This window comes from Symphalangus syndactylus, chromosome 13 (genome assembly GCF_028878055.3).
Source record: "Symphalangus syndactylus isolate Jambi chromosome 13, NHGRI_mSymSyn1-v2.1_pri, whole genome shotgun sequence".
Taxonomy (NCBI): Eukaryota; Metazoa; Chordata; class Mammalia; order Primates; family Hylobatidae; genus Symphalangus; species Symphalangus syndactylus.
Window position 1 is genome coordinate 31,381,345 of NC_072435.2, and position 25,245 is coordinate 31,406,589.

The window sequence follows — 25,245 nt, forward strand, 5'->3', positions numbered from 1 at the left end:
CACCTCCTTGCTGAGTGACTTGGATTCAATCTCACTCCCTCTTTTTTAAGACAAACTCTGGTTTACAGAATTTCAGAATACCTCCTTGAGATAACTGAAGGCTCTCTAGGGTGTCACAAAATTGGAACTCTTGCAAAATGAATTCTAAACCTTCCTAGTAAGAAAATCAGAGTTTGGGGTGTGTGCCAAGAGCTGGGCCAGACTGCTGATAGAAACAACACTTCAGGCATCTGAAGGGTTACTGGGCATATTTCTGATGGAAATGCCATTCTCCTGAGTGGCCTGCCAGATAGCCCAGTCAGACATGTGTCACTCTTTAGGGAGTTATTGGGTGCACTTTCAGCAACAGGTCCTTGAAAAGGAGAAAGTGACAACGCCCAACATCATCTTCTTCTGGAGGCACTTACCTATTAGCAGGCCGAACTGAAGAAAGCATCTAGCCAGAGGAAGTCAATCCCTGAGAACAATCTCCACATGTGTGCCTCTAATTTATTTATTTATTTATTTTTACTGAAATGGAGTCTCACTCTGTCGCCCAAGCTGGAGTGCAGTGGCGCAATCTTGGCTCACTACAACTTCCGCCTCCCTGGTTCAAGCCATTCTCCTGCCTCAGCCTCCTGAGTAGATGGGATTACAGGCGTGAGCCACCATGCCCAGCAAGTTTTTGTATTTTTAGTAAAGACGGGATTTCACCATGTTGGCCAGACTGTTCTCGAACTCCTGACTTCCAGTGATCCACCTGCCTTGGCCTCCCAAAGTGCTGGGATTATAGGTGTGAGCCACCATGCCCGGCTGCCTCTAAGTTTAGAGTCCAACTGGGTCAAAAATGGAATAGAGATTCCTTAGGAGTGGCTGGGCATGGTGGTGGCTGCTCTGCACAATTATTCAAAACTTCACGACCACTCTGCAAGGTAAGGGTTATTTAGACCCATTTTACAGTTGAGAAAACAGAGACTCATGGAGATTCACAGCCAGCACTTAGTGTACTGTGATCTTTGAACGCCAAAGCCCCATGCTCTTTCCCCTGCATGGTCTATCTCCTCCACGAAGAAATACCACTGCCATACACAAAGGACTGGGCCAGCCTGAAACACCTTCACCTTGGCCTTTTAGATCAACTTAAAAAAAATGAACAACATAGTCCATTGCTTTGTACCTCATAGTTTGCTTAAAAACACACCTGATTTTTGGTTTTGATATTAATCACAGCAAAGTTTATAAATAATAGTTTATGCCCATGGTGCACTGGGGAGAAATGGTGCCTGGAAACTGCCTCTGGTCTCTCGGCTTTTCAGACACAAGGGCATAAAGAGGAAACTCCCAACTGTGGCAGAGTAGGAAGCTGCATCTGTCACTGCCTCTGCTCCCCACTCGGCTGTAAGCCCAGTCCACAGACCCTGTCCAAGTCCACTGCAGCAAGAAAAAGAGTAGAATGGAAGCCAAGGGATAGGTAAGAGCCAAAAGAAGGGCCTTCTATCAGCTGGGAAGATGGTTGGGTTCCAGGGCCTGACGTGCAGTGGGCACTCAATATATTTGCTGAACAAAAACAGTTTCTAATAATGTACTGGGCCAATGTTCCTTTCTATTTTCTCAAATTTAGCTGAGACGCAGACTATCTCTGTGGTACAGATTCTCGTTTCTCCTTACACTGTGCTGCTCACACTAGTGTGTGAGGAGGTGAGGCTCAGAAGGCCTTGTTCATACTTTGGCACTACTATATCATAAGCCTTTTAAAAACCGCCAGATGAAGTCCTAATTCCCTCTGTAGGTACTGAATGAGGTATAGTTATTTACGTACACATACAACAAATATTCTACTGGGCTAAGTTCCTAGAAGGCAATAGTCTTGTTTTTTTTTTTTTTTTTTTTTTTTTTAATTAATTTATGAATTACCCCAAGGCCACATAACAAACTAGCAGCAGAACTAATACTAGGACCAAAGTCGTCTCCCGCCCTCAATGAACTTCCAATCTATTTGGTAACAGAAGACATCCACAATAAACAAAGCTGATCTAGGTACCACATGAGCAAGTACCAGCTATGCAACAACGGAAAAAGTTAAGAATATTTTATCTTCTGTGGGAACAGCAGGGAGGGCTACTTACTGACCCTAGGCTGTCAACTTCAAATATTCTCTTTTGGTCTCCATAAACAACCTTATACATGTAAAGTTACTTATCTAGATTTTAGAGTCAGAAAATATGTTCACTAGAGTTGTACCATCTAGTATAGCCATTTAAACCTTTTAAATGCTTGGTAACATATCTAATAAAGGAAATAAAAAATGGAACCTAGCCTGTTAGATTCACTGCCTTTTTTTGTCTTTTTTTTTTTTTTTTTAAAGTGCCTGGACACCAGCCCTAGTGATTTTGATTTAATTGGACTGGAAGCAGGTGGGGTGGTTGGGAACCAGGCATTGGTATTGGGTTTTCTGGTTGGTTTTTTGAGACAGCGTCTCACTGTGTTGCCCAGGTTGGCGTGCAGTGGTGTAATCACGACTCACTGTAGCCTCGACCTCCCTGGGCTCAGGTGATTCTCCCATCTCAGCCTCCCAACTAGCTGGGACTACAGGTGTGTGCCACCACACCCAGATAATGTTTTGTAGAGACAGAGTTTTGCCATGTTGCCCAAGCTAATTTCAAACTCCTGGGCTCAAGCAATCTGCCAAACTTGGCCTCCCAAAGTATTGGGATTACAAGTGTGAGCCACCATGTCTGGCCTTTTTTTTTTTTAAACAGTTAACACCAGCCAGGTGCAGTGACTCATGCCTGTAATCCCAACACTTTGGGAAGCCCAGATGGGAGGATGGCTTAAGGCCAAGAGTTTTGAGACCAGCCTAGGAACATAGTGAGACCTCAACTTTTAAAAAATTTTTTTATTTTTTTTTTGAGATGGAGTTTTGCTTATTGCCCAGGCTGGAGTGCAATGGTGCGATCTCGGTTCACTGCAAACTCCACCTCCTGGGTTCAAGTGATTCTTCTGCCTCAGCCTCCTGAGTAGCTGGGATTACAGGTATGTGTCACCAAGCCCAGCTAATTTTGTACTTTTAGTAAAGAGGGGGTTTCTCCATGTTTGTCAGGCTGGTCTCGAACTCCCGACCTCAGGTGATCTGCCCACCTCGGCCTCCCAAAGTGCTGGGATTACAGGTGTGAGCCACCACACCCGGCATTGTTTTATGTAAAAAAAAAAAAACAAAAAAACAAAAGAGTAACAGGTAACACCACATACGGAATGTAGTCTGCAACATGGACAATGCCATCTGAATGAGGATGAGAATGAAATCAATACACAGAGCCCCAGAGGGTCACACTCACAGCTTGCCAAGTTGTGTGGTGGCATACTACGGACTAACTGTAACTGGTAGAGTCTTAGAAAATCGGGAAGATTCCATAAGTGGCATTACTACAGCTGTTCCCTAAACCACCTTCTTGCATTCAATATTCAACATCGTGCTGCCTTTCTGATTGGCAATTATTCTCTTCTATTTCCAAAAGAGTTCCAAAAGGACCTTTTCAATTAAGTTATTTGCTTATGCTCCAAATGTATTCTTGGTTAACCGGTGCTCCCCCTTCTGGCTCTGAAAAATTCCACGCCCAAGTTTAAAAGAAAACCTTAAGGCAGATGTATTCTTGCTGACAAAATCTATTATTAAAGCACAAATGCTTAGATATGGTCTCCTTCAAGCTGGCAGTTAATACTATGACTCAGTCACTCACCATCTTGGAGCATCTCTATTTAGGGATGAACAGGAAGGACCACAAAGTCCTGGCCTTCCTGCCATCCCTAATCCTCTTAAATAATGGGAAAAGAAACGGAGAAATGTCATCCTATTGCAGGACCTAACTAAATCCAGACCATAGCTTTCTTTCTTTTTTTTTTTTTTTTAGACAGTCTCCCTCTGTTGCCCAGGCTGGAGTGCAGTGGCATGATCCCGGCTCACTGCAATATCTGCCACCTGGGTTCAAGTGATTCTCTTGCCTCAGCCTCCTGAGTAGCTGGGATTATAGGCGTCCGCCACCACACCTGGCTAATTTTTGTATTTTTTGTAGAGACGGGGTTTCGCCATGTTGGCCAGGCTGGGCTCGAACTCCTGACCTCAAGTGATGTGCCTGCCTCGGCCTCCCAAAGTGCTGGGATTATAGGTGTGACCCACCGTGCCCAGCTCAGACCATAGCTTTTTGCTCTATAAAGGCGTGAAGTCTGGTGACCGCGGATCCACCCCTGAGAAGACAACTCGTGGCCAGTGTGATTGGGAGCCAAACAGCGATTTGGGAGCCAAACAGTGTGATTGGGGCCCACTAGTTCCAGGTACATTTTCATGAACACTTGCCTGAAGTTCAACACACACTGAATTTGGACTTTCCAGTGCTATGGGTCAGTTTTTATCGCTTGCCTCTCTCAAACGCTGTAGAAAATCCATTTGGAAGGCCTTTGCCTTATAAGCAAAGGTGATTCCCGACAAGCTGGAATAATTGGAGTCCCTACAAAGGTATTTCAGTATCACCAGGTGGTGGAGGAGACCAAGTTGGCTCAGTGAGGCATCAGCACAATTCTCAGTTCTTTTAAAAACAGATTTGGGTTGCCTATCATAATTTTTTTTTTAAGAACAGGTGTGCTGTAAGCTAAGGCAGATAGTTAAAGATAGTCTATTTTTATCACCAAAAACACACTACAGAAGTTCTTCAGGCTTAAAATAAACTGAGAATCCAGTGACACCAGTGAGAAACAATTTTCTCAAAGTTCCAGTTGCTATTTCAATGTCTCCATGCCTTTTTTGTCCTCTACTCAACGAGGCTCTGAAGCTAGAAACAAACAGCACCATGCTGTTCTGGGGGGGCAGTGAGGAGAAATGGATTTTTTCAGATAATCAAAGATCTTTTGTTTGAATGAACAAATCGACTGGACTGATTGAGTGGTCTAAATATAGGCACCTGACTGTTGAATATTAGCAACTTTTCTGCAGACTGGATGATGAAAATCCACAGGAAGTGGAAGTCAGAACACCAGGGTTCAGAATCTCAGCTCTTCCACTCAGTGGCTACACTCACTTGGGCAAGGTTTAATCTCTCTGAGCCTTAGTTACCTCACCTCAAAATCAAGGATGAAAAACATCACCTCATTAAGACTGGGAGGAGGAATAAATAAAAAATTGATGTGAAAATGCCTGACATGTACCTGGCACACAGTAAGTATTCAATAAATGCACAAAAACACAAAACCCTTCACGTGGTAGCCACAGCCCTCTATTATTTGGCGTGGGTCCCCCTCACCTCTCCAGAGCAGCCATGCTAACTTCTTTCAACTCTTTGAACACATCAAGTTCTTTCAGCTCCATGAAGCTTCCATCCTCACTGACTTTGTCTGCCTCACACTTGAAAAGTCTCAGCCTTAAACATCGTTTCCTTGGGGAGCTTTCCTGATACCGCAGTTTAGGTTAAACTTCCTTGTTACACAATTCCTTAGTATCCCGTACCTTCCCTCTGGTAATATTCAAAATGCATGCAAGTACATGTTTAAAACCTAACATCCCCAAGACTGTAAGCTGGATTAACGTCACTACCACACCTAGGGCACCTAGCACAATGTTGGGCATAAAACAAGTGCTCACTAAATGCCCACGCACCAAATTGCATGTCTCCTTCCTAAAAGAATGACTGAACTTCTGCTCTGGAGACAAAAGTACCTCGTTTAAAAGACATAATTTTTTCAGGAAACAGAAAATCCAAGGTCAAGTCAGTGTGCCCACCCCATTCTTAAAACCAAGGTATGTATTTGGTCTCAAAGCTCATTGAGTAGGACTATTTCTGAAGCACATACTAAGAGTCTTTCCTAGGCAGGTTACAAAGAGCTCATATTTCATCGCATTCAGCTTGTCTGTCAAAACTCAACATCCCTCCCAGGGGAGCAAGCAGTCCAATTCCCCAGCTGGTTTTTATTCACATTAGAAACTTTAACTCCATTCTAGGCCTCACAAAATGAGAGCTGTGTCCACACAAAGCCACAACAACCAGCCAATTCACTGAATCCAATGAAATAAGCCAATTCACTAGGGGGGGACACAAACTGTCAAACTGGTTACTTGGTGCCTTATAGACCAAACAATGCATGATTGAATTGGTTAGCTTTTCAATAGGTTGTCTTGTCATGTGGTTGCTGCAGTGAGTGAAAGATTTTCTTTATCATTCTGTTTTGTCTTTTTTTTTTTTAGCACCAAAATAAGAACACATCAGATAGAAGGGTAAATAGCCAATAATGTCTTCTTTTTAAATCCATAGTCAAACACACCAAATGCAGCCATTTCAGCATGACCAAAAGGCATACTTTGTGGAACAAGGTTCCCCAGCCTGTTTTTTGGCTTTAAAATAAGACCCTGCCGATCCTGATCTCGTCTTTGCAAACGCATGGCACTGGGAGACAGAGACCATGTGCAACAACAACTCTTTACAGACAAAGCCACTATTCATGGACCCTACTGAAGTGCAATCGTAGATTTTCAATTTCATTCAGCTGAGTGCGGAAGGCTCCCACTATGAGGGTGGGTTGCTAAATGGTTCAGCTGGGAAAAGCACCCAGAATGAGAGTCAGCTTTACAGTCTGCACTTTCAGGAGGAGAAATGAAAGCGACTCCCTCACTCCGACTCCAGTTTTATAGTAAAGACCTAATCTAGCAAATCAGCCAAGGGCACTGAGTGATTTTTTTCTGTATCACATTGGTACCCAGAGCATAGCTTTTTTTTTTGTTAGGGCGGTTGCTAGGGTAAGTACCAAGAAAGCAGCTCAGTAATGCATGGGGTTAAAACTTCCAAAAGACGGGACAGATAATGTTGGTCCCTCAAGCCCTCAGCTAAGGACAGAAAAGGACAAGCTTTCTCCTTTCTCGGAATACAATATGCATATCTCCACCTTCAAGTCCTTCCTTACCTCATGCCACCGCTTCAGTTCCACTCATTCTCTGGGGTCTAGTTAAATGATGACAGCTGACACTTATCCAGCATGCACTACGACCGGTGTTCATTTCTCACAACATGATCAGGAAGGTGCTCCCTCTTTTGCAGAAAGAATGTGGAGAAGTGACTCACATGCCCAAAGTCCAAGTAAGGAAGTGGAGGAGCTGGAGTTGACTGTAGCTCAGATTCCCAGAGCCTGAGCTCCTAATCACTACACCCTACTCTAACATAACTACCCCGACATGCCCACACACAGCCTTCCCTGGGCAGGCCACCTATTTTCAGTGGCTGTGTAGGTCTTGCTGCCTCAGCTGGGTATAAGGTCTGGGCAAGAAGGGTCTGTGTCATTTCCCCATGGTGCCTGGCACGCAGGAGGTAGTGAGTGTATTTTCCATTACCAACTGAAATCCTAGTGCCTGGCTGCCCCCTCCCTTCAAATAAATATTGTATTGCTTTGTCATGCCAATAAAAATCAAAGGCCAAATCCCCCACATAGGGGTTGGCTTGGCCTTCTCTCCCCTGATGGTATCTTGCTTTTCCAGTAAAACAAGTGCCAGTCTGTGTTCCGAACTGTAGCAATTTTAATAGGAGGTTTGCTCTAGCGGCAAAGGATTTGCTCATCTCTGCACTGGGATGACAAAGCAACTACCCTCATTTCAAAGCACCATTTTCCAAGGCAGGAAAAGAAAATTTCACCTTCTAGTCACTCTTTCCAAAGGATACTCCATAACTGACTTCTGGCACGCTATTGCTCTTGGGACAGAAGTATCATTTTTATTTGACTTGAAGAGGTGTGGCCCACATAGCTAAAGATAGACCGGAAGCCAACCACTTCTTGCACACTGACCCAGCAACCCGGGGAAGGAAGTCTCAGGTTAGGAAGTGCTCATTACCAGCATGAACACAGCTATCTCAGAGGCGCACTGTGATCAGCTGTTTTCTGCTGAGCCTCCACTACAGTGTGTGCTCTTTAAAGCCTGGCTTGCATGAGAATGTGTTTTTAAAGCATCATTTTCAGTAAGTATTAAAAATGTAGCTAGAAGTCAGAATATAGTTATAATTCAGTATGCTATTATGCCACCTTCCTAATTTCCAGGTGTGCAAACACCCCCACAAATTAGAAGACTGTCAGCATTTTTAAGCTGTTCTGGCAACAGTCTTCATTGGGAGAGGAGGAGGAAGAGAAGAAATGTTCAAAATGTTTGGATTCCAGTATCATTAAATAGGTGAGCTCTGGGAAACTACTAGAGGCAAGTCGGGCTGCTTTCTGGCTTCCTAAATAAGCAATGCTTTCCACACGTTGGCCACCTACCAACCTTTGGAGGAGAAAACACTGGAGGCAGACAAAGGACTCCACGTAGAAAAGCCAGGCAAAGGAAAATCAGACAGGAGGATGCCTATGGCATTTATTAATAGTCAGCACAGGTGGGGAGGGGAACAGAACCACTCTGCCCTTTCTCACACTGCATAGGTGAGAAAACTCTGGAAGCTCCTGGTCAGCGGTAATGCAGGAACACTCTCCACTACGGGATGTAGCACAAAGTGGATGCAATTTCCGTGGGAGGGTGATGGCACCCTGTTCCTCCATCTCTCGGGGCCCGCAGGGCTGCCAAACTGGCCTCTATATTATATTTTACAACAGAGTTGTCAGGATTGTCAGCTCTCAAGACAGCCTGGATTCTAGAACCTTCTGATTTGGTAGGATTTGTAATAATAAAAAGTTTCTGGCAACCTTTCTTTCCAAAGGTCCCTGCAATACTTTTAGACAAGTAACTCTGTTCTCTGTTCTTTCATGGGAGGGAGAGTACCAAAAGCTTTAACGTGAAGAAATCCTTCTATATATCATAATCTGCTGGTCAAGGATTATTATGTAACACAGTTCTGTTGTGGCATGTCACCAAAATGTCTTTTTCTGAAAAAATAAAGAGTATTTATATATATATATATATATATATATACATTTTTTTCCTTTTTTCCTTTTTTCTTTCTTTTTTTTTTTTTTTTGAGACACAGTCTCCCTCTGTTGCTCAAGCTGGAATACAGTGGCGTGATCTTGGCTAACTGCAACCTCTGCCTCCCAGGTTCACACGATTCTCCTGCCTCAACCTCCTGAGTAGCTGGGACTATAGGCACCTGCCACCACGCCTGGCTAATTTTTGTACATTTTTAGTAGAGACAGGGTTTCACCATGTTGGCCAGGCTGGTCTCAAACTCCTGACCTCAAGAGATCCACCCGCCTCGGCCTCCAAAAGTGCTGGGATTACAGGCGTGAGCCACCGCGCCTGGCCTATAAAGAGTATTTCAGTATTTCTAAATCAGCCTTGGCAATTGGGGGTGGCGGGGAAGAGTATTTCTCCCTACTCTAAATGGAAAAAAAAAAAAAGAAAAAGTTGAGAAACGCTTTTTCTTTCTCAAAGCCTAAACCCAAGGGGACAGAGTACTGCTTACAGCTCTCTGCCCTGGAGACTACAAACTACAATTCTACGCAGGATAAGAGACTTCATCTGCGGCCGGGCTGGTGGCTCACGCCTGTAGTCCCAGCACTTTGGGAGACCAAGGCGGGCGGATCTAACACGGTGAAACTCCGTCTCTACTAAAAAATAAAATAAAATAAAAAAATTAGCTGGGCACGGTGGCGGGCGCCTGTAGTCCCAGCTGCTCAGGAGGCTGAGGCAGGAGAATGGCGTGAACCCTGGAGGCGGAGCTTACAGTGAGCGGAGATTGCGCCACTGCACTCTAGCCTGGGTGACTGAGCGAGACTCCGTCTCAAAAAAAAAAAAAAAAAAGAGAGACTTCATTTGCTCCTGTCTCTACATATGACGAGTAGGCCCAATGTTTATAATGTATACAGTTAACCTTTTCTTTTCCCTCCCTGCACCATTTGTGATCCCTAAATAAAATCCGAGTTTCTAACTGATAACAGCAGCAACTCCCTTGAAGATAAAATAATAGAGCTGGATGGTATTCCAATTTAACAAATACGGGACAGGTTTATAACTCAGTGGCAAGATTCTCTTTTTTCATTTATGTACTCAAAGACTCGTCACTGATTTGCGCGTGCAAATAATCATCCAATTCTTCACCAATCTCAAATGCGGTAACCTTTACAGATCAGCAAGGGAGGAAGGATCATTTAAGAGATGTATGGATGAAATGTTATGTTTAGCAGTGAGAGACTGTGGCAAGCAGTTTTGAGTTCTGGTGTTTCAGTGAAGGGAGAGCAAGTGTATTGTCACTGCGCTTGGCCACTTGTCAAGACACTGACAAGTTCTGCATTATCTCCTCATTTTGCTAATTAATTAACTATTGTTTTAGGCAACAACAACAACTCAGACTATCTATCCAAAGTCCTAACTACTTGATAGCTGCCAATAGTAGTAGCTAATTGAGGCACTGCTTTTTTATGCTAAGTCAAATACACACAGGGCAGTTTTTTTTTACCATAATAGGTTGTCCCTGAAAAATCATCAATCAACCCTCACCGAGACGCTGTACAAAACACTATGACTAATCCTAGACTGGTGTCTTACCTTAGTGTTCCTCCTTAGGCTGCGAAGAATATTTCTTCTCCGCGGGTCTTCGTCTGTTTCGTATGGAATGACGGCATTGTCCCCTTTATAACCCTGGGATGCCTGATCCTCCTCTTTCTTTCGGATGGGCCCCAGTTCATCATCACTCCCTACGCTGAAGCTGGTCCGGTAACTAGCAAACCGCCCCAGCCGGGTGCATCTCGTCCTGTACAGCACTGGCTTGCTCACGATGGAAACCTTACGCCCTCGCTCTAAAGAGCTGGTGTCCATTTCACTGTCAGAACCATTCCCACTGCCGTTGGACTGGGCTTTGTTGATATTCCGAATGGTGATGATTTTGCCTTGGGTGCTGTCATGGGGCACGGAGTATATGTTTTCTTCTTCATTCCTTGGCTTCACCACAGCATCCATGGGTTCAGCATAGTCAGAAGGATCAAACCCATCCTGAGGCAGCCAGGGGCTAGAAGACACAGACTTCCTCGGTCCATCCCTATGGCCTTGGTCTAAATAAGATAGATCCCCCTTTGTAATTTCAAAATGGACAGGAGGCTTTGGTTTGACTGGCGGAGGTACTTTGTTGTTCAGTTTACTCTCAAAATTGCTCATAATGAAAGACAGCCCATCATTTCCCTCCAGTTCCATAGAGAGCTTAGAATGGTCTTTGGACAGAGAAGGCAGTGATGTGTCTTCTCGAAACAGGCTGTAAGATGGCTCGATATCTTCTTCCGAATCCTGTAGGTTTGAGTTGCAGAGCGGTGATCCTGCCCGGGGGGAGTTAAACACCTCTTCGGTGGTGCTACAGGCCTCGGCAGCATTATCATACATGTGAGTAGCCTCGATTATGTTCTTTTTTTCCACCACATCTTTAAAAAACGGGTGAAAGATCTCAAGTTTATGCTGGGGTTGACTACAGGGGATGCTTGTGAACCTTCCGTCAATTTCTTGAGCAATCTCCTCCCCCTCAGTCAGCTGTTCCCTACTTAAGTCATTGTCCAGGACATCTACGGCGCCATCAGTGAGTGCTACAAGCTGAATAGGGATAATATCCTGCACTTCACAAAGAAAGGCACGTAACATAGCCAAAGAGGCCTTACGTTTGGCTGAATAAAAAACAATGTACCCATGAACCAACCGGCTCTTTCTGATGCTAAAGGAGGAATGGTATGAAAGAATAGACAGTTCAATCCGCTTCTTGTGCAGTCCGATTGGTAGTTCAAGTAAAACAGAGTTGTTGCTTCCACAATGAGAAGATTTACAGGTTTGGGACTGAAGGACAGGAAAAAGTATGTCATCTGCACTAAAAGGATCTCCACACATCAGACACATAACAATTCGCAGATCAACATCAGCCAAATCTTTGATGCTAGCAGTAGAACTGACCAGGTTTAAGTTACGCTTAGAGTCCAGGAGTCCCTTCAAAACTTGACTGATTTGCTTTTCATTAATGTTGCGTCCGTAACCAATGCCAGCAGAAGCAGGGTCGAGAAAGACACACTGAAGTTTGCTAGCAATTTGTTGACCTTGCTGTATTAAGCTATGCAGAGTCTCTCCACTGGTGTCTCCTCTCTTGTTAACCAAAATTAATGTAAGGGGGAGATGGACTAAATGATTATCCCGCCGGCCCAGCGTGGACTCTCTACTCTTCTCTATACTTTCCACTACATAGGATAGCGATTCCTTTGAATTGTAAAGGCAGAGACAGCCGTGGGGCTGAAATGTTGGCGTCTGGAAAGAGTTCACAGGAAGCCTGACATTCCCCTCTATTGGCCTCAGGGAAAGCTCATACATTTTACCATCTATCACATACTTGTCATCATTTGTACAAAGAGCTCGAATCTCATTGGCCAACTCTCGGGCAAGGCCGTCTTTGCCCAATATAACCAAGTTGATTCTATCAATGTTAGGGTCAGAGAGTGAATTTTTCTGATTCCGGTCAGATGGCCGGATAAACCGAGAACTAATCAAGTGCTCAATCTTAGCGTCCACACAAGCTGGGCAGCTGGGGCATGTCTCCTTTGTTGGGTGGTACACAAAATGAATGTGTTTCAGAATAAGGGCATCACGCTCTGCTTGGAGCTTTTGTAATGCTTTAAATCGCTGTTCCTCTCCCAGGACATCCTGAATAACACCCATCTTCTCCTTGCTGGGCTTAGCATCCAGCTCCAGTTCATAAAACAATTCTGAATATTCCAAAAGTAACTCCTGAAATTCTTCCTTTGCTTTATCTATAATTTGCTTTTGGTGTTTGCCATAAATATCCATGTACACAGATTCTTCCAGCCACTGGTAGAAATCCTCATTCATAATAAAACTACGGGCCTCTTCCCAAGGCTTTCCAGGAGTTATGAAAGGAGAGGTCTCCAGGTTTTCTTTAAACGCCCTTCTCATCTCAACTCTTTTCCTTTCGTTCCTTAGCTTCTCTAAGTGGGCCTCATACAGCTGCTCTGCAGGGACGGTATCCATTAAATCAAAGGGAATCCGTTCGTTTTCCATGTTGTCAATGTGGCTGGTGGCATCCCATGGTGTCTCTTCAAGCACAACAAACCACTTCAAGAATTCTGGCTTGGTTTCTAAGAGCTTTTTGGCTTTTATGCAGCTTAGGTGGTCTATTTCATCTAGATTAGGTATAAGAGCTTCAAAAGCTAATGGCAGGGCTGCCAGGTACAGCTTTCTCCTACGCTCGATATGCTCATGCTTGAGGCGGTGGATGTGCTGTAGAAACAGCTTCTTGGCTTTCTGAGTCCCTTCCAGGTAGACATAGTCCTGGTATTCTGGAGAGGCCTGCATCTTTCGGCTGACACTCAGCCAGTTCTCATTGTGGTTTTTCACAATGCGACTCACCAGCCACTCATACTTGTCTTTTGCTGTAGCTATCTGCTGACTCTGCTGCTTGAGAGCTTCAAAATAAGGAATGATTTTTGTCTTTCCCCGACTTTTATCAATGAGTTGCACTAAGGTGCTGAAAGCCAAGTCCACGTTTACATTGGATCTCGCTGAGGTCTCCACAACCTGGAGGTTCTTTTTGCTTAAGGCAAAAGTATGTGCATCTCTAATGTACCGCTCAACACCTTCGTCACACTTAGTCAGGACCACCACTATGGGCTTTTTTGTTTTTGCAAGCTGATTGTAGAGATTGGAGACAAACTTGAGCTGGTCATCAAAGTTCCTATTCATGCCCCTGCTAACATCGATACCAAGAAGAAAACCATCAACCAGCAGCTTTCCGTCTGGCATTTGTTTCTGCTCAAAGTCCTGCTCCAGCCCCAGCTGATCAGTGCAAAAGTACATGAGTTTTTCAGCTGATGCGAGCTTGGTTGCAGCAGCTCTCTTGATATAGGGCTGCAGGGCCGTGCTTCGATGAGGTTGAAAAGTCTGATCATCAATAAATTCAGTCTGCTCCACAATGTGCATCTTACATTCCACACAATCCTCCAGGGAGCGGCTAACTTCTCCCCAGTAGAGAAAGTGGTCATTATTGACCACTCGCCCTCCAAAGTCACTGGTGCTGAGGACGGAGGTATGGTCCAAGTGAAACTCGTCAGCACTCGGGCGCACGAAGCGGTTGCACAAACAAGACTTTCCAATCCCACACTGGCCCTTTTCCTTCTCAGTCCCAGATAATCCCACCACACTGATGTTGTAGGTGGGAATTCGGACATCTTGCTTTCTTGCCATCATCATCGTCGACACATCCTGCCACGATCAGCCACTTCCAAGATCAGATTAGTGTTTCCAATGGACCAGACGGCTTCCTACATTATTAGTGGGGGTGGGCTGGACATGCAGCAAAAACACCAGGTCCCATAGTGTTGTATACCAGTATGGTCACTGTTCACCACCTCTCATCGCCAAATAGCCAACATTTCTTCCTAGATGGGGAAAAAAAAGAAAACCCATCAGCATCATAATTTTAGAACCAAATTTTAATCAATTAACTACAGTAAAAATTAATTTTTTATTCAACAAATATTTAGTAAACATCTCATGTGTCAGGCCTTGTGCTGGGTGAAGATACAAGAGCAAATAAGACTCACATCTATGTGTCCTCAGAGAGGTACAATCTAGTCCAATGGAGGAAAACATAAGTAAGCAGTGTGCTAAGTGCTAAAACAAGTGTGTGAGGGCTCCCCGGAAAAAGGGCTGATTCCAGGGTGAGGGCAGGACAGGGACAAGATGAGCCTGGAACATCTTTTTATGCAAGAAAAAAAACAATGGAGCATCTCACAAGGACACAGAAGCCAGCCTGAAGGGGCTCCCATTGGCCAACTTTGGGACAATTTGAGCGCCAAAATAATTAAGTATGGTAATGAATTATAAACCCATTGCAAAAAACAGGAACCTGGGCCGGGCGCGGTAGCTTATGCCTGTAATTCCAGAACTTTGGGAGGCCAAGGTGGGTGGATCACCTGAGGTCAGGAGTTCGAGACCAGCCTGGCCAACATGGTGAAACCCCGTCTGTACTAAAAATACAAAAATTAGCTGGGCGTGGTGACATGTGCCTGTAATCCCAGCTACTTGGGAGGCTGAGGCAGGAGAATCATTTGAACCTGGGAGGCGGTGGTTGCGGTGAGCTGAAATCGCATCACTGCACTCCAGCCTGGGCAACAGAGTGAGACTCTGTCTCAAAACAGCAACAACAGGCTGGGCGTGGTGGCTCACGCTTGTAATCCCAGCACTTTGGGAGGCCGAGGCGGGTGGATCACGAGGTCAGGAGATCGAGACCACAGTGAAACCCCATCTCTACTAAAAAAAATACAAAAAAATTAGCCGGGCGTGGTGGCGGGCGCTTGTAGTCCCAGCTACTCGGAGAGGCTGAGGCAGGAGAATGGCGTGAACCCAGGAGGCGGAGCTTGCAGTGAGCCGAGATTGCGCCACTGCACTCCAGCCTGGGCGACAGAGCGAGACTCCGTCTCAAAAAAAAAAAAAAAAACAGCAACAACAACAAAACATGGAAGCAATCCAAAGTATCCACCTACTCATGAATGGATAAGCAAAATGTGATATATACATACAATATAATATTATTCAACCTTTATTTTTATTTTATTTTTTGAGACAGAGTCCTGCTCTGTAGCCCAGGCTGGAGTGCAGTGGTGCGATCTTGGCTCAGTGCAACCTCCGCCTCCCGGGTTCAAGTGATTCTCCTTCCTCAGCCTCGCCAGTAGCTGGGATTACAGGCATGTGCCACCGTGCCCAGCTAACTTTTGTATTTTTAGTAGAGACGAGGTTTCACCATGTTGCCCGGGCTGGTCTCAAACTCCTAGGCTCAGGTGATTTGCCTGCCTTGGCCTCTTAAAGTTCTGGGATTACAGGCGTAAGCCATCATGTCTGGCCTATTCAGCCTTTAAAGGGAAGGAAATTCTGACAACATGGCTGAATCTTGATTGTGCCAAGTGAAATAAGCCAGTCGCAAAAAGACAAATACTATATGATTCCACTTATATGCAGTCAAACTCATAGTCAAACTCATAGAGACAGAAAGTAGAACAGTGGTTGTCAGGGGCTGGGGAAAGTGGGAATGAAAAGTTACTGCTTAATGGGTATACAGTTTCGGTTTTACAAGATGGAAAGAGTTACAGAAATAGTTGCATAACGTGAAAGTATTTAATAGCGCTGAACTGTATAGTTAAAAATGATTAAAATGGCAAGTTTTATGTTTTGTGTATTTTAACACAGTAAAGAAAAGATTGAAAAAAAAAAAAAGAAATGCAGGAAGGATAAACCCTCCCAAATAAAATATTTTATCAATGTAAATCTATAAAATCTATCATGTGAAAATATCTCCACTTTTAGGAAATTCACACCTTAGTATTTTGAGGGGAAGGGCCATAATGTATGTAACTGATCCCACTCCAAAAATTATGTATACAGAAAGAGTAAGAACACAAATGGGGTGGTACATTGTTAACAACACGTGAATCTGAAAAAAAAATAGATGAATCTGGGTAAAGCATATAGGATATTCCTTTGTGCTGTTTTTACAAGTTTTCAATCATTTCCAAATAAGAAAAAAATTAAGTGTGTAAATACGAGATGGTTTCCCTGACAAGAATGCAAGCTCTGTGAGGCCTGTCCCCTGTCTAGTTCTATTCTGTGTCCTCAGCCTATGACACAGTGCTTGACACAAATATTCACTGAAACAATCAATAACTGAATGATGATTCAGCATATTAAAAGGTCCCCAAGCCCAGCCTTTCAGATTTGGGAAAGCCTTTCTGTAGGAAGTTCCATCTCAGGGGAGACCTGAAGTATGAAGTGCATTTAAGACAGAGGGACAGAGTGTGCACAGACCTTTCCCTCCGCGAAAAAAAGCACTGCCAGTTGGGAGAACCAGCTGGAACAAAGTGTGTGTGGGGAAAGAATGGGTAAGATGCATTAGCAAGGAATCAGGGACTAGATCAACCACTTTAAGAGTTTGGATTCCTTTGCCGGGCACGGTGGCCCACACCTGTAATCCCAACACTTTGGGAGGCCGAGGCGGGTGGATCACGAGGTCAGGAGATCGAGACCATCCTGGCTAACATGGTGAAACCCCGTCTCCACTAAAAATACAAAAAATTAGCTGGGCGTGGAGGTGGGAGCCTGTAGTCCCAGCTACTCAGGAGGCTGAGACAGGAGAATGGAGTGAACCCAGGAGGCGGAGCTTGCAGTGAGCCGAGACACGCCACTGCACTCCAGCCTTGGTGACAGAGCAAGACTCCATCTTAAAAAAAAAAAAAAAAAAAAGAGTTTGGATTCCTTCCTGAAGGCTATGGGGGACCACAGAATGTGGCCAAAAAAGTGGCACCTTAAAGAACCTAAAGTTTTAACAGCTTAAGTTAAACACAGTGTTATGGCTTACAGTCTTTAGCAACTTTCCAGCTACGACAGTTTATGCTGCACTGCAGTTTACTTAGACACTCCAGTATAACTGTGCAAGCACTGAACCTGCAGCCAAATGAACATTTTCCCAAGACAACCACAAAGAGGAGAATCTGAAATGAACAGAGCAATTTTCTTCTGAATCTCATTTATGTCTGTAGGAACCTAGCCTTGCCATGACCTCAATATGTTTTTGTGAGCCTATCGCATAAGAAATGCCACTGGAAGTCAGACTACCATGCATTATTCTGACTGACACCAGGGAGCAATGAATGGGAGAGTGCAATTGTCCCCTGTGATGATAACCTCAAAAGGTCACAGACCTTTTCCAAACATCCATAGCTTCCTTCCAATATCCCAGAAAGCCAAACCCTCTATAGAAACAAAATGTGACTAGATGTAGTATGCAAAAACTGACCATTTTAAAAAGAAAAATCTCAATGACTGTAGGCAACTGCCTCCAGATAACGGCATGTTCCTAAAGATGCCATGTTCTAGAATTCAGCAGGAACAAGCAGGGTATCCACGGGAAAGAAAAATAAACCTTTCCCATCCTCTACTTTTCTAGGCGATTGCTTACATAAACAAAATTACACGATGCTTATGAATATCTAAAGCATGTTTACACACATCCTCTGAAATACCTAAAGTAAGTATCTGTACAAAATCAATTACTCTGTAATATGCACATATAATTTTGTTTCAATCCATGAAGAAACTTAGGTTTAACAGAGCTTCAGACAGGAGTGCTGATGAAGGGTTAAGGAAGTCATGGGTCCTCATCTAACAGAGTCCTTCTCTATCAATTCCTGACCCCAGGGTCTGTCAGGTCTTAAGGTTACCAATCTTGAAATGCAACTTGGTAGCATTGGTCCTACTTAAAGTGACTGCTGCATGCAATTGGCAAGTCATCCCTTGTCTGTGACTCAACTGTTCTCTGTAAAGTGGGTCTGATATCTATCCCTTCACAGAAATCTGAAGGAAAAACAGAACAAAACACCAGCCTGCTCTCAAACCTCAAGAAATAAAGATACTGGCTCTATTTTGAAATGAACTAAAATGTATTATCCATTCAACACCTTGGTTATATTTTTTAATGGCATATTTTCAGTTATTAGAAGGATGCTAAAGAAAGCAACACTCAACTCTGAAAAATGTAGAACTGATTATTTTATTTTATGAGATGGAGTCTTGCTCTGTCACCCATGCTGGAGTGCAGTGGTGTAATCATAGCTCACTGCAGCCTCCAACTGCTGGGCTCAAGTGATCCTACCACTTCAGCATCCCAAGTAGCTGGGACTACAGGTGCAAGCCATCATGCCTGGCTAATTTATTATTATTATTATTATTATTATTATTTAGAAATGGGGTCTTGCTATGTTGCCCAGGCTGGTCTCAAACTCCTGACCTCAAGCAATCCTCCCACTCACACCTCAGCCTCCCAAAGTGCTGGGATCATAGGCATGAGCCACTGTGCCCAGCCATGACTATTATTTTTAAACCCAGAATGCTGCTGATCATTAAAATAGCTACAAAAAGTGAAAATCAGCTGGCATGGAAGTGGTTAATTTTGGGACACTTAGTAACTTTCCACTTGTTAGAAACCTAATAAGTTTCTTGGTGTAAGTATACTCTTCTTAGCTTTGATGTCTGGATAATGCAGTTTTACTAGTTCCTCAATTGGACTGAATTACACGATAAACAAAGACTGTTATAAATCTAAAAACATCTCAAACACTTGGTTTAAAGGAAATAACTTTAAGTGCTTGGTCACAAATACATTCAACTTTTCTAAGAGGTGGGTAAAAAAAATTAGCTGAGTCACTAAATTTAATGATCTGAAGGCCACAAAGAAAGAGAAAGTAGGAGACAGGGCATATCCAGACTTCACAATGTCTTTAGAGTTTCAATCTGATGGGAACCAGTGTTCTTAGCAGGCAACTAAGACACACAACAGAATCTGAATGTTCATTCTAATAATTTTCCAGTGCTAATCCTTTTTAAATGGAAGAGTTAAAACAGAGGGGAAAAAAGGATCCTTTAAAAATGGTAACTACTTTTTATCTTTGAGCTGTACAGAGATATTTACATTAGAAAAATAGAAACACAGGACTTCATAGTTTCCCATTTTATGCCAAGAGTCAACTACTTCAGAGAGGAAAATACTTCAGAAGTATTTTGGTTTCTCAGTCACAAATACATGCTGTAATAAAACATAATGCAAATATCTACGTGCCTTCTTCAGACTGTCACCAAGCATCTAGAGTTGTTTGTGATTTGTTTAACCAAGACACAAGCTCCCTACCAGAATGCCTCAACTGGAAGGTAGAAGGAGGGTGTTTTCTTTTTTAACACCTCTGTGAAACACTCAGGGCAAGAAGTGGTAACATTCCCAAGATAGCACACATTTTTGTAGGACCTAGAAATGCCACTGTGATCCCAGATTTACTATGACTGGGAAAGTTCATACTGTCAACAGCTCTATCAGCATACGCCTGGAAGTGTGTGTATCACCCTTCCAACACAGCAACCTCATCCCCCTCTCCCCGAAGTAGGAAATGTTTGTGTGCTCCGTAATCTAGAATGCCCCCTAAGACATAAATCTTCCACCATTATCCATAATAAAAATTACCATCTCTACCTGAGAATATTCAACAACTTCTGAAAACACACTGAGTTTCAAATAACCACATACAGAACACCACCAGCTAATAACACTATAAGGAAATAATTTCATACAGAACTACAAGCAAAGGAAGTAAAATACTTGTTATCACAATTTTCCTTAATCTCAATAGGGGAAATAAATGGAAATATATGTCGTAACTAACAGAAAGCAAAAAAGCACTCTTTAAACCTCCTTAAAACCTCATATTTCTCAACATCTTACATTTCTAAGTCTTCAAAGCTATGAGTTCCCATTAGCAGCTGGTTAAAATGTTTGCATTTGGTAGATACTTGAAAAGACTCAGTTGCGGGGTGGGAGGGGTGGAACAAGAAATATATCTACGTAGGAAGCACTTTCCATGTCAGGTAGACATGGAAGTTCCAGAGGAATGTATTAATACTTACCAAACAGGCCAGGAAGGATGGGATACAAAAGTTTCAATAAGAAGAGAACACAACCAGGCACGGTGGCTCACGCCTGTAATTCCAACACTTTGGGAGGCTGAGGCGGGCGGATCACGAAGTCAGGAGATCAAGACCAACCTGGCTAACACAGTGAAACCCCGTCTCTACTAAAAAAAATAAAAAAAAAATTAGTTGGGTGAGGTGGCGGGTGCCTGTAGTCCCAGCTACTCAGGAGGCTGAGGCAGGAGAATGGCGTGAACCTGGGAGGCGAGCTTGCAGTGAGCCGAGATCATGCCACTGCACTCCAGCCTGGGTGACAGAGTGAGACTCTGTCTCAAAAAAAAAAAAAAAGAAAAAAAAAAAGAAGAGAACACTGGCTGGGCACGGTGACTCATGCCTATAATCCCAGCACTTTGGGAGGCCAAGGCAGGTGGATCACCTGAGGTCAGGAGTTTGAGACCAGCCTGGCCATCATGGTAAAACTCCGTCTCTACTAAAAATACAAAAATTAGCCAGGCATGGTGGTGGGCGCCAGTAATCCTAGCTACTCGGGAGGCTGAGACAGAAGAATCACTTGAACCCTAGAGGCAGAGGTTGCAGTGAGCAGAGAGAGTGCCACTGCGCTCCAGCCTAGACAACAAGAGTGAAATTCTGTCTCAAAAAAAAAAAAAAAAAGAAAGAAAAGAAGGGAACACTATTCTCTGGCTTATTAAACCACTGAATTTAAGCAAAACATTTTCTTAAAACCCAATGCTTCCATTTTCATATTAATAAATGCTAAAGTAAATTTTCTTAGGGTTTTTGTTTTTCCTTTTGAATAAAGATAAATTAGAGAAGAAAAGTTGGAAGTGGAGTTCAAGGTCCTTATTCATCCAATTCATTCATCTGTAAAATCCAGATGAATTTAGAGAACCTTAATTAGTAATATGCAAAAATGATGTGTTAGGGCATTTAGGTGTAAAAGGGAATTATAATCTTTTTGAATCTGAGTGAGATATAGAGGGCATTTTCATTTTCTGTGTATGATTTGTCAGAATCTGAAGCAATACCCTTATTCTACTCATCTGTTTACCACATGAAGAGTATCTTACAGAAGGATTCCATCAAACTCAACAAGTACAACAGAATCTCTAAAGCTGAGTAAAAGAGAAAGGTCCCCATTTGATAGACCTAGTTATACAGCAGCTAAATTCCCTCCTTTCTGCATATTTCAGAGTGTTAATCATTTTTGTATTACCATAATCTTTGGAATTAAGGACTGAACTGTCCATCACCCAAATCAAATGCACACTCACATAGCAAAGAAAATGTGATGAAACAAAAGGAATGGGTACTGTCTTTGCTGATGAGGATCTTATAATTTACTTGAGATACAATATTTATACTTAAAAAAAAATAGCCAAACCATAAGACAATAAATGGTATAGACCATTTCCTGGGATCCAGAGAAAGAAAAATCATTCAATCTGGAGTAAGTGGGAAAGGCATCAGGCAGAAGTAAAATTTGAATTGGTTCTTAAAAGACTGGTAGAGTTTGGAGAGGTGACATAAAAGGCATGAATAATAGTGACTAAAATGAGAAAGCACTAAATATGTTTTGGGACAGATTGACCGGAAAAGGGTTTCTAAGAATGGGAGACAGAAGATGAGATGGGCAGTCGGGGCTCAGATTATCAACAAGCTGTATATTTACTCTGAGAATCAAACATGAAAATAATCGAGCAGGGTGCAGTGGCTCACACCTGTAATCCCAGCACTTTGGGAGGCCAAGGTGGGAGGACTGCTTGAGCCCAGGAGTTCAAGACCAGTGAGAACCCTTCTCTACAAAAAATTTAGGCTGGGCACGGTGGCTCACACCTGTAATCCCTACACTTTGGGAGGCTGAGGCGGGTGGATCACTTGAGCTCAGGAGTTCAAGACCAGCCTGGGCAACATGGCAAAACCCTTTCTCTACAAAAAATACAAATAATTAGCTGGCTGTGGTGGTGCATACCTGTGGTCCCAGCTACTGGGGAAGCTGAAGTGGGAGGATCACTTGAGCCCCGGAGGCAGAGGTTGCAGCGAGCTGAGACTGCACCACTGAACGCCAGCCTGAGCAACAGAGTGCAACCCTGTCTCAAAAATTTTAAAAATTGGCCAGGTGTGGTGGCTCACGCCTATAATCCCAGCACTTTGGGAGGCCAAAGTAGGCAGATCACTTGAGGTCAGGAGTCTGAGACCAGCCTGGCCAACATGGTGAAACCCCATTTCTACTAAAAATACACACACAAAAAAAATTCGCTGGGTGAGGTGGTGCATGCATGTAATCCTAGCTACTCAGGAGGCTGAGGTGGGAGGATGGCTTGAACCCGGGAGGCAGAGGTTGCAGTGAGCCAAGATCGCACTTCTGCACTTCAGCCTGGGCAGCAGAGTGAGACTCTGTCTCAAAAAAAATAAAAGAAAAAAATAAAAAATTAACCAGGCATGGTGGCATGTGCCTGTGGTCCCAGCTACTTGGAAGGGTGAGGCAGGAGGATCGCTTGAGCCCAGAAGTTTGAGGTTACAGTGATCTATGATCACATCACTGCACTATAGCCTGGGTGACAGATACCATCTCAAAACAATATTAATAATCTCTTACCCCATTGAGTTATTTATTGTTGTACACTGTTACCTTAACTACTCACCCAACAAATTAACACGGTCTAAGGAGTTAATCATCTTACATAAACAAAAACTCCATTTGAATATAGCAATTATATTTCTACCTTTCCGTCCAATGCAAATTAAAATAACAACATTGAGCTGGGTGTGGTGGCTCACACCTGTAGTCCCAGCTACTCAGGGGGCTCAGGTGGGAAGATCACCTGAGCCCAGGAGTTCAAGGCTGCAGTATACCATTATCACATCTATGAAAAGCCACTTCACTCTAGCCTGGGCAATACAGGAAGACCTCACCTCTAAAAAACATAAAAATAAAATAATAACATTGTGGAGATGGTATGCAAAACCAGGATTTGCAAAGGGAAAAAAGAAAGTGACATTTGCCTAGAACAGTGTTGGTGGGGTGGTTGTTCCCATTAGTATAGGCTACATACACTTACTCCTACCCAATGTAAGAGGAAGATTTCCTCATAGCCACGGAATCTCACTATGTCCCTAGGGCTCTGGGTACAGGCAGTCTCTGAAATGGGTCATCTGGATCTTTAGAAAGACTGATTTCAGTGTTTGCCTATCTGGTCTTGAAACACGTTGTCTCATGCAACAGATTCTTGGATATTGATTACGCGCATTCAGCTCTCACTATACGCTCTATAAATTCAATGTGCAGCACACTCCGGAAGACCAAAGGAAACCACAAAGGGATCAGTAGACTTTCAAGGGCTAGTAACTCACATGGCTGTTTTGAAAATAATCTGGCCTAAAGTTTTTTTGTTTTTGTTTTTTAAATATGGTCGCAGTCTGTTCCCCAGGCTGGAGTGCGGTGGTGCAATCGCAGCTCACTGCAGCCTCAACCTCCAAGTCTCAGGCGATTCTGCCACCTCAACCTCAAGCTGGGACTACAAGCGCATGCCACCACGGCCGGCTAATTTTTAAAATTTTTTTGTAGAGACGAGGTCTCACTATGTTACCCAGGGTGGTCTCGAACTTCTGTGCTCAAGCGTTCCTCCCACCTCAGCCTCCCAAAGTGTTGGGATTACAGGCGTGAGCCACACCACTCTTGGCCCTAAAGTTAATTTTTAAAGAGTAGCTATGAAAGATTCTCTGACATTCCACTTATAATTTTTGCAAATGTCCCCTCCTGCCCCTCTTGATTTGTCCTCCCCACCTCCATGCAATCCCTGCTTAAAGGTTCTTCCGAATTCCAGGGTAGGAAAACAGAACTCTGTTGCTACCTTACCATCCCAGCAGCCCACACTAAATACAGCAAGTAGCCCATTTTTCCCCCGCCACAGTTCTCATGCTAACAGGCTTGCAGAACTCTACAGGCTGGTCCCAAAGAAACAGAATTTCTAAGCTATGTTATCCACAGGATGAAATCAAATTCCCCTGATGAATAAAGGGAGCCACTTTTAGCCAAAGTACTTCCTTAAGCTTTATCCTCAGCAGCTTTCTACCAGGTAACTATGGAATTCTAATTAAGCTATCTGATCAAAGTATAAGGCAAATATAAACAAAGACAAAATCAAAAGCTAAGAAGTCTTTCTCACTGATTTAGCATAATTTCTGAGTTACCTATATTAAGAAAAACAACAACAAAAACCAGGATTCTGATAAGCTGTAAAAATATTCTACGTCAAAGGGAATACAAAACCAAGGCAAATTCGAAATTGGAGGCACTCCAATAAGCCTAGGTATCACAGCATAATTACCATTACCACAGTGAGCTGAGATTCTTACCAAGTCAAGATACAAAAAAACAGCCGAGTCTTACCTTTGAAATTTCCTGGCATTAAGACCAATTTTCCATTGATTTTCAAGATGGTAAGTAAAACCTATAAAACTATTCCAGCAGTTGTTTCTAGGCAGTTATAATCTATTAATTTTTTTTAAAACTTCTCACTAGGAAAAAAGTTCTTTTTGAAAGAACATTCTCTATATAAATGTCCCTGACGCAAGAAGAGTGGAGGCTGCGTCCAGCCAAATGTGCCTTACCAACAAAGGACAGTGCTGAAGAAACAGGCATTTCTGTCAATTGGGAAAAATGGGTCAGCTTATCTTCGAGTCCAACAGTAAGCCTTACTATTCCCTGATGGCATGTTAGGATAACATGAGGATTTCAGCCCATTATTTCTAATTATTCTTCACTACTCACTTGCATTATTCAGTAAACTGCCAGTCCTAAAACAGGCTAT

At 43.3% G+C, this 25,245-nt stretch overlaps 1 protein-coding gene across 7 annotated transcripts in view; it reads right to left on the reverse strand.

Moving 5' to 3' along the window:
* Nucleotides 1-25,245, reverse strand: part of ARHGAP35 (Rho GTPase activating protein 35) — a 149,433-nt gene that overhangs the window by 73,038 nt on the left and 51,150 nt on the right. For all 7 annotated transcript variants that reach the window (XR_010115260.1, XM_055237480.2, XM_063615752.1 and 4 more), the window contains exon 2: nucleotides 10,478-14,346. Coding sequence is in view for 6 of the 7 variants with exons in the window: in XM_055237480.2 (XP_055093455.1) it covers nucleotides 10,478-14,158 (3,681 nt within the window). In the remaining variant the exon portion in view is untranslated. The remainder of the gene's footprint in view (nucleotides 1-10,477; nucleotides 14,347-25,245) is intronic.